At 33.8% G+C, this 16940-nt stretch overlaps 1 protein-coding gene, 1 long non-coding RNA gene and 2 pseudogenes across 2 annotated transcripts; 2 read left to right on the plus strand and 2 right to left on the minus strand.

The window, feature by feature from the left end:
• Positions 1-1602: 1602 nt before the first annotated feature.
• On the plus strand, positions 1603-3872 carry LOC110421336 (protein DETOXIFICATION 18-like; annotated as a pseudogene).
• A 2735-nt stretch (positions 3873-6607) lies between these two features.
• Positions 6608-8635, minus strand: LOC110421998 (uncharacterized). The gene is made up of 4 exons (XR_002445679.1): positions 8542-8635; positions 7512-7774; positions 6820-7434; positions 6608-6691 (listed from the first exon to the last, which is right to left on the minus strand). It is a non-coding gene; the product is annotated as an uncharacterized LOC110421998 (long non-coding RNA).
• Positions 8636-9996: 1361 nt separating this feature from the next.
• LOC110421775 (mitochondrial ribosomal protein L51/S25/CI-B8 family protein) lies at positions 9997-13189 on the minus strand. Its single transcript, XM_021435449.1, has 4 exons — positions 13088-13189; positions 12553-12632; positions 10505-10611; positions 9997-10357 (listed from the first exon to the last, which is right to left on the minus strand). The coding sequence occupies exons 2-4, from the start codon at positions 12630-12632 to the stop codon at positions 10185-10187; spliced, it is 360 nt and encodes a 119-aa protein (XP_021291124.1). The 5' UTR covers positions 13088-13189; the 3' UTR covers positions 9997-10184.
• A 1970-nt stretch (positions 13190-15159) lies between these two features.
• Positions 15160-15675, plus strand: LOC110422023 (receptor-like protein kinase ANXUR2 pseudogene; annotated as a pseudogene).
• The last annotated feature ends 1265 nt before the right edge of the window (positions 15676-16940 follow it).

Genomic DNA, 16940 nt, shown 5'->3' on the forward strand with positions numbered 1-16940 from the left:
TGAGGTTTATCAAATATAAATTTTTTTTGGCCGTATAATTAATCAAATTAGCGCCATAAAAAATCTTAAAGGGTTAAAAATCCTCCTTTGTTCCACATTCTTTTGGCATCATAATTAGAATGATGCGCCTGCTTAGCGTTGGCAGCTTTTTTTTTTTTTCAAATATTTACAAAAAAAATTATTTCAAATTGAAAATTTTTATAAAATAATAATAATAGTAAGAAAGAATAATTTTAAATTAAAAAATATAAATAATAACAGTAATAATAAATCAAAGATAATTATTGTAAAGTATTGGCATTTTAAATTTTTTTCTCAATGTTTAAATTTTAATAACGAATTTTCATATTATAAAGTATAATTGTGTTTTTTAACTTTTAAAAGACAAGTTAATTCATCAAAATGTTGTATTTAATTTTATTTCATTCATTTCAATTCTTGCATATTTTGTTGATTCTTTTTAAGATTTTTATTTTATAATAATAATTTTTGTATTTTTTAGATTATTTTAATTTTTTATCTTTACTTTTTTAATTTTAGTAAAATTTTTATAAATTAATAAATTCGATTAAATAATATTTTTGATTGGTCCTAACTTGAGACCAACGTGATAAATTAATAATTCGCTAAATTTATAAAATAATGCATTTAAAAAAAACATATTGGTCTTACTTGATATATAAATTAATAATCTTTTTATACATCAAAATAATATATATACATACATACATATATATATATATATATATGATTCACTTATTAAGCATTTGTCAAATATGACTCTAATACTACTTGTTTCTTCTTAAAATTGATGTTATCATGGACCTCATCTCTAATTTTTCTTAGTGCATTAATAAGCTTTAATGTAATATTCTTATATTACAAGAGAAAATTATATAATGTGATTGTTACTTTGAGTACATTTTGCATGAGACAGGCTCTACTATAAAATTATTATTTTCAATTTCACATTTTTTATCATTTTTCATGACATTTTCAATAATTTATTCATAATGATAATTTATAATTTGGTAATTATATAATATTCATATATTACAATACACAATACATGTATTAAGGTCAATATTTTGAAAAAAAAAATATACTAATAAATTAATTTTTATTAATTAATATATAAATTAATAAATTATTAATTTATCGATTAAATAATATATTGATTAATTAATAAATTTTCATGTACTCCTCCTTCTTCTTGATTTACCAGAATAAGAAATAACATGCAAGACGTGTTATTTATCTTATAATATTCATACCATATATTAACATACTGTATGTATCTGATTTCACTTGCTGTTTGCTCTTACAAATTATTTATATGCAAAATTAGAATGCGAAAAACCTATAACCCTACCATTCCCAACCCCTACTCCTCAAATCTATGTATATAGACACTCCCCCAAGTCCGCTGACTGCACCACCATGTACTACCTCTCAGGATCTCTCTTAACTGTTTCAACTGTGTGAACTAGTCTGACACTACCTTGTTTCCCTTCCTTTCGTCACTGTTTCTTGTTCCTGCCTGTCTCTTCTTTCTTTTCTTAGTAATTTTTCCATCCATCAATTTGGATTTCTGGTTTTGTGATGGCCACGAATCCAAATCTTGAGGTGGTAAGTGACGTGCGGAGAGAAGAAAATTATCAAGGGAGGTGGTGGGGAAAGATTTTGGATTTGAGAGAGGCCAAAGAACAAATATCGACCGCATTGCCTTTGATCGTGGCTTATGTTTTCTGCTACTCAATGACTATGGTGTCCATTATGTTCGCTGGCCACCTTGGCGAACTTGAGCTTGCGGGTTCATCGCTTGCCAGTTCATGGGCCACGGTGACCGGTTTTGGTTTAATGGTGACCCTCATCTCTATATACCTTTATTGTTATAAGTCTCTCTCTGATCTCTCCATGTACATATATAGAAATTCCAAATATATTCAGCTGTTCAGAGAGAATATAATTGAGATAAAAGAAATGAAAATGAAATAAATATTTGGTGTCTCGATCTTCACATATATAATCATTCCTTTTAGCCACTTTCCATTGGAACTTATGATTTCTCTCGTCTGTTTCTTTTGCAGACGGGGTTAAGCGGAGCCTTGGAGACGCTTTGTGGCCAAGCGTTTGGTGCCAGAATTTACAGACAGCTGGGAATTTATCTACAAACATCCTGCCAAATTTCTTTCCTTTTCTCTATTCTCATATCCGTTCTATGGCTCTTCACAGAGCCCATACTCGTCCGCCTCCGTCGAGATCCTGAAGTTGCAACTGCTGCCACCCTTTACATAAAGTACCTCATTCCTGGGCTATTTGCCATCGGCTTTGAGCAAAACATCATGAGGTACTGTCAGGCACAAGGCATTACGTTGCCTTTGGTCTTGTTCACGGGGGTGCCATTTGGCCTTCATTTTGGGCTTGTTTACTTTTTGGTTAATCGGACAAGTATGGGTTTCATAGGATCGCCAGTGGCAGCTTCAATTTCAATATGGATATCATGTCTTTCGCTAGCAATGTTTGTCATCCTCTCTAAGAGGTTTGAGAACACGTGGAAAGGGCAATCGTTAGAATCATTTGGTAACATTCTCAAAATCTCGAGACTAGCCATACCCTCTGCAGCCATGGTGTGGTGAGTTTTCGACGCTAATCTTTAAATATCTCTTCAATGTGCTCAGTACTTTCCTTGTATAACTTGAATATCAACAAGCTCACCTATTTTCACTTTTCTTCGTCTTGCTAATCTGGAGTATTGGGCATTAGGGGTTCTTATAATTTTAGCAGGATTGATGCCGAATCCAAAAATCAAGTCTTCATTGATTGCAATATGGTAGGCTTCTCTCTTTCCATTTTGGTTAAACAGTCTGAACTAAAAGTTGAGTCCAAACTATAGTACCAGAAACAATGGCTTTCAAGGGTATATATATTTGTCTTTGAGCAAACTTGCATGGATGGCAACCTTTTCAGACTGTTTAGCATATTCCTTTCCTTTAATTTTCCTCATAAATTCTCCTAAGCATTTTTACCAAGCTCGATGGTGATGGATATTTTTTCTTGATATTTATAGCCTGAATATAGAAGCTATTGCCTACATGATTACATATGGCCTTAGTGCTGCAGCAAGGTTAGTAATTTGCACTCCTATTTTGTATAAATTTATTAAAATTTCCGAGAATGTTAACGTTGTTATAGATATTGAGACAAGGGAAAACCTTTTTTGACAGCGTAAGGGTGTCTAATGAATTGGGAGCTGGAAATCCTAACCTAGCTAAGCATGCGATGGCTGTCGCTTTGAAACTATCATTCCTTCTTGCTCTGGTAGCTGTACTCATGATATTTTGGCTAATTTCTTTACAGACAGTTCTTCAATGATAAAGAAATTTGCCTCAATGTCACCCCTACTTGCAGCCTCCATAGCAATTGACGTCATACAATGCGTCTTATCAGATTCAGATTAATGTTCTGCAAATTTCTATTTCAGTAGCAATGCATATATATTCATCAGTATTATAGGAGTAATACATTTACAGATTTGATGTCCCAGGGGTGGCCAGAGGATGTGGTTGGCAACACCTAGCTGCCTATACCAACTTGGGGTGTTTCTACGAGATTGGTCTTTCAATTTCTGTCCTGCTTGGGTTTAAGTTTAACCTACATACTAAGGTGAGGAAAAGTAATAAACCATATCCATAATACTTACATATGTATACACACCTATTTATTCCTTTCTGTGATTTATTTTTGTACAGGGATTATGGACGGGCTTAATTTGCGGGCTGTCTTGTCAAGCTGGCATCCTCTTCTTGATTACATTATATACAAAATGGAGTCGAGTTGATCTCTCGGAGGAAACCCCAAATTTGGGTTAAGACTAGTCACTTGACTCTTTGTTCATTTTGCTCCAAATAAAATAGAATTCTGTATAAGCCTTTTAGGAATAGAATGTGTGTAATCATAATATATAGCATTAGGAATTGATTTGGGCACTACATATCATTAGGAAAATCAATTTTCGGAAGGTTTAGTTTTGCTATAGGGATCATTTATACACTGAAGATTTTCCTTCTCTCGGTTTCTGTAAAGTGCTGCTGTGAGACAGGTCTTTTTTGGAATAATATCTTCTGTTTTTCTTGTTTGTTCCGCCAGCAACATGCCATTACCATGGTGATACTTTTATCTTTCGAATATATCCAGTTCAATTATATACTAATTTGTTCATGATTCTTGGAGAACTTGCAGGGACTTGTGATATTGCACATGATCGATGTGAGCAAAATGATTGCAAAGAAATGGCTCGTGTGATTTGAAATAGGAATACGTAGGAGTGTAGTTTTGTGAGTATAATTGTTTGATTAGATTGACATGAGTATTATTCTGAACTGATTAATGTTCAAGTTTTTGTTTTATGGGTAGGAAGCTGCAATTTATTTTTTAAGGCAGCTACATAAGATTTTGAGATAAACCGTTACTAGTTTTTTGAGCGGTAATTGTTTTTTGTAATTGAATAAGTTTTTTTTATTATCAGGTCTTTATGTCATGAAATGTCTCTTACTATTTAAACAAGAGACTTAGAATGACATATTAATAAATATACTTTTCAAAAAAAAAATTATATACTAATTTGTTGATTGAAAATACTTAGGAGAAAGGAAATCTGGAATCAGCCGATAACAAAAGTCAAATTAACTGTATTCATTTCATGTTTCTTGCAGGCTCCTAGAGAGAAGGAATGCATTATCATCATTACTTACCATGCACCATGCTAAACCATTGTATGTCGTAAAAAGTATCATGGTTCATAAGAAGAGAAGTTGGAGGGAAAGACATTGATCATAGTCCATATCCTTAATTTATCTAGTTCTTATCAAGTTATAGCCCAGTACTATTGGACATACATATATTGGGATCCCTGCAATTTCTCTCTACCAATTTATCTATACTGGGGGAGAAGTTGTGGTGAGATTTACCATCACAAATTCCAAACCATGGAGAGAGATTGAAGCAGAAATCTTCTCCTTTGATTCAGTCATGTGTTCAATAAACTAGGGTTTGGGGAAGATACATGTCTGCCACTTGTGGGATGGAGAGGATGAGACAAAGCAAGTGACAGTGAAGCTGTGGAGACCTGCTCCCGCAATGAAAATGGTAAAATACTTATTTTGATGCATGTAATATATATATATATATATATATATATATATGATAGTCCGAAAATAGACTTGGAGGTTGGAAGTGTATCAAGATAGGAAATATGGTTATATGCACGCATTTTTTTTAAGTACACTAGATTTGTAAAAATTAGTTTCTTTAAAATGCACGTGAAAAAAATAATCATGATTTTTATTAAAAAAATTAATTTTGATTTAAATTTATCAATCGAGTTAGTATCACTTGACTCAATACTAAATTTCATCAAGTTATGTCATTAATTTTATAGAATTTTGTTTTATATAGCCAAAAAATTTAGGTTCATGGAAAAAAGAATAGATAAATTGTTTAGAATTTTTGGCTACCAAGTAGACAGAGGTCACTTTTCCGATTATCACCCAGAGTCTGACTTGTAAATCTTGCTTGATTGGTAATTGTGTTAGGACAATTAGGGGAAAGATAGCAAATTGAGTTGAAATTCCAATCTAGAGATCCTAGTGAAGGTAATGAATATTAAGGTAAGTAAGATAAGAAAATGCAAAAGAAATAGATTTTAAGGTAAGTAAGATAAGAAAATGCAAAAGAAATAGCAGCTCCCATCACCCCACAGGTTTTTTCTTTTTTAAAAGGAATCTTGGGGTTTGGTGGGAAATTGGAGATGGAATATTTCAATCTAAACTAGGGAGGAGGATTGTTAGTTGCCATTTTTTTCATGTTGATTAGGCCAAAAAGCAGCTTGGAACAAACTAGGGCTATCTCAAAGCATTGGAAAAATTAGAGAGATACTTCTTTCCAATAAGAATGAAAATTAGGATACACATTGCATGATTTTTCACAGCACATGATAAATCCCAACACAACAAAATTAATTAGGATAATAGCTGAGGAGATGCCAATACCCTCGAAACTTTGTTTCTTTAAAAATTCTTCATAGCTTTTATCTTAGAGGATGCTGCAGAGGCAGAAAATGAAAAGTGTTAACCAGAAATTTGTTCATACAATAATAGTGTATATTATAAGAACACATGTAAGATTGATTTTAATTAGAAAATATAAGAAAAAAAGTGTAAAGAAAATAGACTTGCTCTTGGCAATTGGTGTGCTGGGAGATTAAGAAATTAATTTGAGCTTGCACTTTAGAAGGGATAGATGACGCTGCATCTACCTTAATGGTGGTGAAACGGGCAGCAGCTTGCTTAACACAGTTGCAGACTCCTTGCTTGTTGTTTAAGTTTGGCTATGGCTTGGCGAATGGAGATCTCCATTGGGGTATATATATAGCATTTACATTTTGGTGATAACAAAGACACAGCATGTGGGTCAATGGCATAAGTAAGGTTGGGCTAACGAGTTTTGGCTTCCTCTTTACCTGGTTTCCTGAAATAGTAAAAGAGATGCCATAACCATGGCAGTAACAGATTGGTTTCTTGCAACAGCAAAGAAGATAAGCTTCTGGATCAGGTTTCCTCCGTTTAAAGTTTCTCTTTTAAGCTCTTTCCTCAACCGTGAAGCAACCATTGCAATTCAGAAAAGCATCGCACTGCAGACGCAGGGTCCAAGGTCAGTACCCAAAAAAACTTTGTCGGCAAATTTGATTTAAACTGCATCAACTAAAACAAAAGCAAGCTTCATGAACCAAAGCTAGTGGAGAAAAATGATAGAAGAAACCTCAGAATTACTGCTCTTGTTCATAATAAGGCCAGCTAAAAATGCTTGAAAGCAACCACAAACAATAAATCAGGAAGAAGGAAAATAAAAATCAGTCCTCTATAACTTCATCAACCATATCTTGGTCCAAATTCCTTGGTACAAAACCCGCTCCGATCCCTTGAATCCTGTGAGGACCTGCATTTTATGGGGGAAAGGGGGCTCTTAATGTAAGATGCACATTCCTGAAAAATAACACATGAAGATATGATTATATCAGAAAAATGATCTCCTCTTCCCAGGCTTTCCACAGGAAAGTATGTTACTCTCTGTAGGTTCTACACCAAAAACCTGATGCATCCAAAGTAAAATACAAACAGTCAATTATTCAGTTGCAAAAGAAGGCAAGGCACTTTTGTTTGGTGGTAAATTCTCCAAAACGTTTCCCTAAAATTGAATGCAATAATGTTCACAAGGGCATATGAGATAAATGAAATGCAGGATTTGATAAAAGGGGAATGATTGCCTTGGCTTTAGGATTTTGTTTTCTTTTACGGAAGCTACCAACTCCAGATATGGTTCCACCAGTTCCAATCCTTGCAACAAAAATGTCCACTTTGTTGTCTCATAGTGTATCTGGAAAAGGAAAGATGGATTTTAATCTAAACCCATAAAATTCAACAAGGTATTAATAGGGAAATGTAACTACAAACTTGAGGATTTGCCGGATTGCTCAATTGTTGAAGCATGTAGCATTGAGTGTGCTCTTCAAAATCTCTTCCGCTTTTTAAACTGTTCCCTTCATGCCTTTTGCTGAATCAGTTAAAACAAGCTCAGCTCCAAAAGCTTTCAAAAGGACTCTTCTTTCCGAACTCGTTGATGCTGGCATTGTCAAGATGAGCCCATATCCTTTTCAGGCAGCTATGAATGCAAGGCCAATGCCTGTGTTTCCACTAGTCGATTCCACAAGAATACCCTGAAAATATTGAAAGAAGAAACAGAGAGCAACATGTCATAAGTACCAAAATTTATTTAAAAGAATCTAGGAGGTAACACTCACAATGAGTATCACAGTAATGGAAGTTAAGTAATGATCTAGAAGGAGATTTGTAAGTTAAATCGTGCTCTCCTAAATGTTAGCATGTACATATATTATAAAAACAAAAGAAACAATTGAACTGTATTACATTTTTGCAGTAAAATTGGAGCGCAATCCCTATTTTATAAGTGGACAACTATAGGGAACTAGGAAAGCCACTAGTAAATAAAATATAACACGTTATGACACTGGAAACCATTAGATAAACAACCAGAAAATAAGATGCAAAGCTGGGGCATTAGTCCATGCAGGAGAGAAAAGGTCAAACCTAAAAGATGCCTAATAACTGGTGTGATACTGTACTAATATGCAGGCATTTATAACCTTCATGGCAAATTCTTCATTAAGGTCTGTAGGGTTAGACTTAGTATAGCCGTCACCTTCATAAGTATTGCTTTTAATTCTATAAAGAGCTGGATGCTGTGTTGATCTCTGACAGAGTTAGAGATCGAGTTGCTCACTTTTAAACAACAAAGAGACTAGCTAGTTAACCATTGCCTTGTCAACGACTTAAGGAAAACTAACAAAGTAGAAACCTCCCATTTTATTCTCTCTTGCTATTAGACATGAAAACAATTCTCTCTCTTCTTTTATCTCTCCCTTTTAATATATATCCTTACGTAGATGGTGTCATACATACTTACTCTTTACTTGATCCTTTGTTTATTGTTCACACAAGCTGATTGGAAGCCAAAGTCACCCAATAAGCTTGGAGGAATTGCTCAACTTATTGTGTCCTTTAGTTCCATCGAGGTTGAAGCAACCAAACCATGAGCTTTGATTATGAAATGAGAATCATTTTGTAGATGCGTGATCCAAGGAACCTTGCCAATCACTTTCCAGGACAAGGTTCAACCTCCGAAGAAACTGCCTCTGCCAATCCTTCTGCATGGAAACCTTCTGCTTGTCGCCCTCCGAATGCTTAGAATGCAGCTGCACTTCAGTCTCTGACAACTGTGCGTGGGGTATCTTACAACGGTGAATTGAATGAAGTGCAACTTACAAACAAGAAACAGATAAAAATTTTATCAAGTAGTAAAAAGGACAATTAGTTACAAAAGATCAATTTTGGAACAACTCTTTGGTAGACTATATCACTGAAGATCTAGTACCGATTATGGAAGCTAAAAGGGGTGATTTTTACTTTTTACAAAAATAAGAGATAATACAACATCCCTTCAAGCATGTGTTGCATCATTTGTTTTCTCAGTAGCTTAGTCCCAGGCATACCTATCAAAAGGTTTCTTGAGCATCCGGCTTTTGCACTCCTGATTTAGATGAGTAAAAACATGAAGGTTTATATACTTGTGTTGTTTGCTCATGCACTCTGTGAGATGGTGCTTGAATGCGTGATGGTTAATGTTGTGGAAACTTCTATAATGGAACTGCAGTTTGCACTATTCGTATGATATTTAAGATTTATAGTTGTATTTTCTCGCTCAAGTGGTTGTAGCAGTGTAGTTCATCCTTGGGCTTTGACATGCCTGAAGGATTGGGTGCCGTTGGTAAAACTGGATACACTCTGGAAAATTGGAATATTGCATCTGAGAAAGGCACCATGCTTAATAACATTGCTGATCGTTTTCCATTAAGAGTCCACAGCGAAGACCTTGGAAAGACGGTTCTTAGGATCTCTCTGAGTTCAATACTCTTTAAAAGAGTGCAGGCAAAGAAATGGTGGTTAAAAATAAAAATACAGTCATTGATGCCTTCCGAACCTCATTGGTCTGGTCTCCAAGAAATCTACAAAGAAAGTGGGTTACTCTCCATCTTCTCCTGTCTTCATCCCTTATATTTGGCAAGTAAATGTACCATTGGATGGAGAATTAGATCTGACAAATCTGATGACAATGAACTATTCTTGGAGGGTAGTTTTACCTTTATCTTTTAAAGCCTTGCCGCCAATTCTGGATTTAATTTTGTTAAAACAAAAGTTACATGTGGAAATCATTTTTAGGAGTCATTGGATATGTGACATAAAGAAATGAAAATAACAGCTTTCTGGAATACATTCTTCAAGCAAAGGTACTTTTCATCAAGTTAGTACGGACTTTAACATAAATATTAGCAGGACTGCAATAATTAGTAAACATTTAGGCTCAAAAATCTATTACTACGCTTTCAAACCCATCACACATGCAGAGACAGTTTTCATTTCATTAGGGTGGTGCAAAGCTGAGCAGTTTCATTTACCCCCAAAAAGGGAATGTTTCAGCAAGTTGCCATCATGACTAAATAGAACGACAAACAATCATGCTGAAAAAGTTTGAACTAGTACTATTGTGTCTCAAAATTTCACATCAGTTGTCCATGTACCTTGCACACTAGGGTGTTTGGTTACATGCCTCGTCTTCAATTTCACCACCTTTCTTCCCAAAGCGTTCCTCAGCCTAGTTGCATGCAGAAGGATGTCTTCTGGAGTCATATTCTTTACACATATCACTCGCTCATTTTTGTTCTCTGAGAAATTGGCAAGAAATATGCTTTAGATAGGGGCAGTGCCTTTGGAGAAAACAAGCATGTTCAGAGACTTGCATTCTGATAACAATACATTCATTAGATGCAGGTATGTCCAAAGTACTCATCCAAGAAAGTAAGAAAACTTACTGTAAAAGCCCTTCAGATGTGGATGCTGTCCACGAATGAGTTCAGTAACCACCTCCAGCTGAGGGCTTTTCTCTTTAAATGTTGGTAACTGTGACTCCATAAATGCCCTGACATAATAATGCCAAAATATGAAAGTGAGATTGAATTTGAAGAATTCAGTAGCCATTTAAAGGAGAACTTATATCTGCACATGCTTCTCATAATTATTAATTATAAAGCTTGAACTTAAGACATAGCATATGAATCCAAGAACCAAAAGTTAGACAAACCATCCTATTGCCCTGTTCTTTTATGATACTAACAAGTTAACAAATATGCTAATTTGTTAAACTCTACAAGTTACAACATGAAGATCCTGCATCACTTAGCTTATCTAATTTGTTTTCATTTGCATATAACTAGCAATGTTCATAAGTGACAAATCAGCAATCAAAAGTAGCACCCGAGCATTGGCTCATTAATTGGTACATGATCCCCTGCCTAAAGAGCAGGGTTCAAATCACCCGTCTTCTAATTAAAAAAAAAAAATTCAAAAGTAGCTTATGGAACAAGATTGTGAAACAAAACTTGCACAAAGATATTGAGGCAAAATTTTGTGATGTAAGATAATTTTATGCAATCTTGGGACTTTAAGGATTATGAACAATAATGGACCTCAAATGGAAAACGTAAAAATTTGTCCCCTACAATTTGGGTGAATTGGATTAATTAGCAACCGTCCCAGCATTCACTGGGTTCAACCTGACAGGTGTCACTTAAAAGTGAAGAGAAAAAATGGGGGAAAAAGGATTTTATTTTTCTGGGGTGGGAGTGCATAGAGATTTAGAGAGACACTAACACTCTTTTCTAAAAAGAGCAAAAACTACTGAAAAATAATCAAAATAATCATTAAGATTTCATTGGATTCCAGAAATATAAATGAAAACACAAAGTCAGCAGGTTGGAAAGCTTAACAAGAAAAGTTTCTCCGGCAAGCAAACCATACAGCTGCAATAAGAAATGTTTGTAATTTCTAGGTAAATGTTTCAGAAAGTGGATGAAAGCCAAAAAATTCAAGCGATAGAAACTTAGAGAAGAAAGAAAAAAATGAAAAACAAACAAAAGCTAGCACTTTTGGTGATTCAAAATGGCTTCAAGAGACCACCCCCCAAGACACACACACACACACACACAACATGAGAAAGCAAAAGGACAAAAGGAACTTCAAATGACAGCTGAAATTCACTATGGGTCTCTGAAACGTGAGAAAAATATAAATCCAATCAACAACATTAAAACGCTAAAAGAAGAAAGGTGGCTTAAGCAAGGATCTTGAACAAGCATGGCAAACCATTGTTAATAATTATTGGGCAAAGTTTTGTAAGATTAATGAAAAATCAAAGAAAGATTCAACTAAGAAATTTGGAGAAAGCAAAATATTTTAATGAAATTTCAGGAACTACCCTAAGGTACTCTCACACATTCAAATTCCTAATAACCTATGGTCATAACAAGGTGAAGAATACCATGAGACAACATTGGATGATACAAAGCATATGAATCCAGCCTGCTAAATAAAATTTATATATTCTAGCATTCAGCCCACATGTAAGAAGATGAACATTGAAAAAAAGAAACTTCAACATGGATTGAAAGAACGATGTAAATTTCCATAAATACTAATCTCATTCATCTCATTAAACCCCTCTCCCCTCAGGACCACACAACAATTTAAAAGAAATAAAAATATAAAGAGCTTCTAAACTCCCAAAATTGACATAGACATGCTCAAGTCAAGATATAGAAAAATACAACGACACGCCTGCCTTAAACCCATCCCAAAATTTAGCAAACAATTTAAGGGGAGAAGATGCCCATTTCTATTAATATCTACCCTATGTTGCTTTCAGTGATTTACTTCAAAATTAACCAAGATCCTCAAACAGTGAGGGGTAGCTGGCTACAAGAGAACCAGGTTAATTTCACTTAGAGGTTCAATCACATCTCCTTTCTTTCAATTTCATAGGTAAAAGTGACCAAGTAGAAAGGAGAAAAGTCAACAATCATACCTGATGCCCCTACTACTCCCTCCCCAATCACAATAGCTTACAATCAGCTTTTGAAGTTGCCAAACACCTCGCAACGCCATCTGCATTTTCAAATACATATACAAATAATCAACTAATTATTTGCTTAACCCATTTTTCTAAAGAACACTGAAGATAACACAAATGTATTAGATCCTTCGTTTTTGCCAAAATTTTTCCACAAAACTTACAATTTCAAACTAACGAAAGCTCAAATAACTAAAATACAAAACAAATAAATCCACAATAATTCGAATCGTAGGCACAGTTGAGGTTCTATATATTTGAGATTGCAATAGAAATTAAAATCTATGTATTCAATAAGAATTACTAATTTTTTAAAAGCTAATTCAGAAATGTGAACAAACGAGGATTTTGCTAAACATTACTCATAATTGAAGCAAAGACAAAAGCTCAGTTGAAGTAAGCCTATACCTTGGAAAAATGGAAATCTCAGAGAAGATAAAAAAGCTTCTCGGAAACCAAACAAGTTTAAAGAAAAGAGGAAGACGCAAACCTAATGATGTTGAATTTCGATTATTGCTTCTTTTTCTGGGAAGAGAAGACAACCATGGAAACTGCGAATAATGGTGGTACGTTTTAAGCGTTTAGGGCTTAAGCCCGACTAAAAATTGCAACAGGGCGGGTACCCGTAACCATACCCAAATTTCTACTACTTGAATCCGACAAAAACCGATTTACATTTTATAATTACTATGGAACCTTACTAAACTCGACAGACAACATCTGCTAGTCATCCGAATCTGAATAATTTATTAAAGGAAAAAATTAATACAGAATGTAGGGTCATATCATGGTAACATGAATTTCAAACAACCTTTCTATCTTTTCTCCCAAAAAAAAATCTAATAAGAATAGAGACTTACCTTCAAACTTAAGACGATTATTCCATTTACTTTTTGTATTTGTCTCAATTTTATTTATAAAAATATTTAAATCTTATACAATCAAATTGGATAAAATTAACGTTTAAATATTTAATTTATTAATTAGTATATGATTTATTATTAAAAGGGTAGAGTTAAAATTTTCATTCCCCTTATTATAAAAAAAATTAAATAAAATTAGGTATTCCATTATTCACTATTTATTGTCATTTTATTTGATTTTTTAAATTTTAAAAATTTACAAGACAATTAACTCGAAAGAAACTAATAAAAAACTTCACGTATTTTGGATTAGGATTCATTTATGCAACATAATTAGGATGACCATTATTTTGTTAAAATTGAATTAATTGTAAGAATTTGATTATTAGTTTTTTTAATTATTTGATTAGTATTAGAAGTACTTTTATTTATTTATTTACTTTTATAATTAGGAGAAAGAGGATTCGAATCATATTTTTTAAACAGGAGAATAATACACCAACCAATGAGTTAAATGCTCAACTGCTACTTTTATTTATTTGATTTAATTTGTCGATTTCAATTATAACATTGAAAATTCAAATAATCAAATGAATCGAATCTTGAAGTCTAATATATAGACAATAAGTTTGTAGTAACAATTGAATATATCTTTGTTTATATTTGTTGCAATATTTTAATACTGTTAAGCTTATATTGTGGGGATTTTATAATTTAATTTTATTTACATTTTACTTTTTTATATAATAAATGAAAAACTTGAACCTAAAAAAATTGGGTTTAAGTGTTCAATTACATTAAGATCAAGACAATTTCTGGAACTAATTGATATAATTAGATTATAACATATAGTTAAGTCGATTTCATTAATTAAGGATCTTAGTTTCGTAAATTTGATTTTAAGAATTTTATAAGGCAAATAATTTTTTACATATTTTTTTATTCTTTTCACTTTCTAAATTTTATCAAGGAAATTATCCACATATATAGATTTTAATTTTACAAGAAGTTCTATAAATTCGTCATTTGTATGTAGAGACTAAAGACATCCAAATGTTAGAGTTAGACTACTCGGCCGGGCATACGGGGCTCCGTCCAAGTTGGGTCGGGCTTGAGCGTTTGGGTTTAGGTATAATAAATAATTTTTTTAAAGGAAAATGTATTAAATTTGCAGAAATCGATTGTTAGCATTTTCATTGAAAGGTCAATTTGTCAACCAAATATTTTAATAATATTTCTTCTTGATCAATTTTACGAATTAAACTACGTAATAATTGCCGTTTTTTCTCTATTCTATTTGTATTATATTCTATCAACCAAACATGAGACGCGAATAACTATTCTGTGAAACATGTATCCCACGAATCAAAGGTATGAAGTGAGCTATTTCATTCGCGCAACCAAACATCACCTGCAGCTGAGCTGCAAGGCAGGGGGAAGATAAGAGAAATAAGATGTCAACTGGCGCCTGGTCGCTTTCAAGAAAACCGACCGGGGACCTTGTAAATAAATTAATAGACAGACACAAGTTTCCATGTTTGTCCGCTGATCACGCATCTTCTCTTTCCTCGGAGGCCAGCTGCTATTGTTCTTATTTGCCTGGTCTTTCCCCTCATTTCTATTTTCTCGAGGACATGGCCACATCAAGACTTCCCCAGCCTTCCTCAGGCAAGCCCCCTTTTGCTAACTTGTGTCCTCTATGGCCCATGGAACCCTCCATGATCATCTCCACGGCAAAATTGATTACAAATCCCCATTATCATGGAAAAGAAGGCTTGAAATCTGCATTGGAGTTGCTCGTGGACTAGAAAGCCTGCACACAGGTAACCCCTTAATCATCCACAGGGACATCAAAAGCAGGAACATTCTTCTAGACCACAACTGGGTTGCAAATATTTCGAATTTTCAGATCTCGAAACTGCTGCCATCAAGCTTGTTAGAATCAGATAGTCAGGTCAGCACTGCCGTTGCGGGCACTTTGGGCTATTTGGACCCTGAATATGCGTATCTTGGCCAGCTTACAGTTAAATCCGATGTTTATGGTTTTGGAGTTGTTTTGTTTGAGGTGTTGTGCTGTAGAAAACCTATCTCTATAAATGAGAAAGGGATAGACCTAATTGCATGGGCCAGAGAATGCGTGGAAGATGGTAAACTTGGCGAAATAATTGATCCTCGCCTGAAGGGTGAGATTGCACCACAGTGTCTGAAAGCATAGGCGGATTTAGCGTATAACTGCACCGACGGACGCGGAAGTGAAAGACCCGGAATGTCTGCTGTCTTGAAGAGGCTTCAGCTTGTTTTGTTGTTACAGGAGTGTATTGAAGCTGATATACCTTACTCACCGTCTTGGCTAGCCTCTCTTGTACCACGACCCAAAAGCAGCGAGCCATTGGTCGACGTGGACGCTTCGCAGATATCTGCACTTGATTCCGATTATGAGGAACTTCTTCGCGATTGAAAAGTATAGTAATTGCCTAAAAAGGGTGAGATTCAAGCAAAAGATCTTTCAGTCAATCATTCTGGGTAAAAGAGACTAATGTACAACAGCTATTTTGATTGTTTGGGAGATCAATTTGCAAAGATTGATCGCCTTAATTTTTTGATTGGAAAGTCGCTTGTAGAGTTTAAAGCTGGACAATAAAGAAGCAGATGACGAATCATACAATCTGTTATATTATTATTTAGAGAACATATACATTATATTAGATTATACTATACTGTAGAATGTCTAATATGTTATTATTCTATATTACAACTCGTATATTTTGCAATACTATTATATATTTAAATATAATTATGTATTTTATTTGATAGCATTGAATTATAATATTTTGACTATTTCAATTGTAATTTTTTTAAAATTATAAATAAAGGATAATATATTTAAATAAATAAATAAATTATGGAGTATTATTTTTAAGACTATTATAAATAAAGGATAATAATAAACAATTATTGTTGTTTGAATAATATAAAATATAATGATAATTTTTATATTATATATAAAGATATTGATCTCCAATTCATGATCTAATTTCCAAGCAACAGGATACGATAGTGTAGCTCCTTGCAGCAACTCAACACAGACACAGTTCAGACAAGCAGTGGCAAAGTGGGCATACCTGTAAATTAAGTTTGCTTGGTTTAGTTGTGCTCTGCCTGATGTCTTTCTGGTTCCCGAGTGTCCCTGCTTGAGGTTTCTGTCTTCCTCGAAGAAGCTGACTTGAGCCAGCTGTTCCAAGCTCAATAGCTCAAAGTCAGTCAATGTGCCAGCCCAAATGATTATAGAGGAAAGGGACCCACTTATATTCTTACCTGTTTTTTTCATATTTGTTTATTTTATTCCCAACCTGCCTAAGACTATTTTACATAAGAAATCAATTAAATTTTTATTATTATTTTGGAATATACTTAATTATTTTTTAATATACAACAGATGGTGTAATTTTCATTTTTTAAGATTTAATTAAAGTAAAATAT

The sequence above is a fragment of the Theobroma umbraticum genome, unplaced genomic scaffold (assembly GCF_002168275.2).
Source record: "Theobroma umbraticum cultivar Fairchild unplaced genomic scaffold, ASM216827v3 scaffold_130.0, whole genome shotgun sequence".
Classification (NCBI taxonomy): domain Eukaryota; kingdom Viridiplantae; phylum Streptophyta; class Magnoliopsida; order Malvales; family Malvaceae; genus Theobroma; species Theobroma umbraticum.

Excerpts from the sequence above, each read along its gene's own strand:
- LOC110421775 (XM_021435449.1), bottom strand. The coding sequence starts at position 12,632 with ATGGCGTTGCGAGGTGTTTGGCAACTTCAAAAGCTGATTGTAAGCTAT. Across the intron at positions 10,612-12,552 it reads GGGAGTAGTAGGGGCATCAG|GGCATTTATGGAGTCACAGT; the intron begins GTATGATTGTTG and ends TTATTATGTCAG. Across the intron at positions 10,358-10,504 it reads ACATCTGAAGGGCTTTTACA|AGAACAAAAATGAGCGAGTG; the intron begins GTAAGTTTTCTT and ends CCAATTTCTCAG.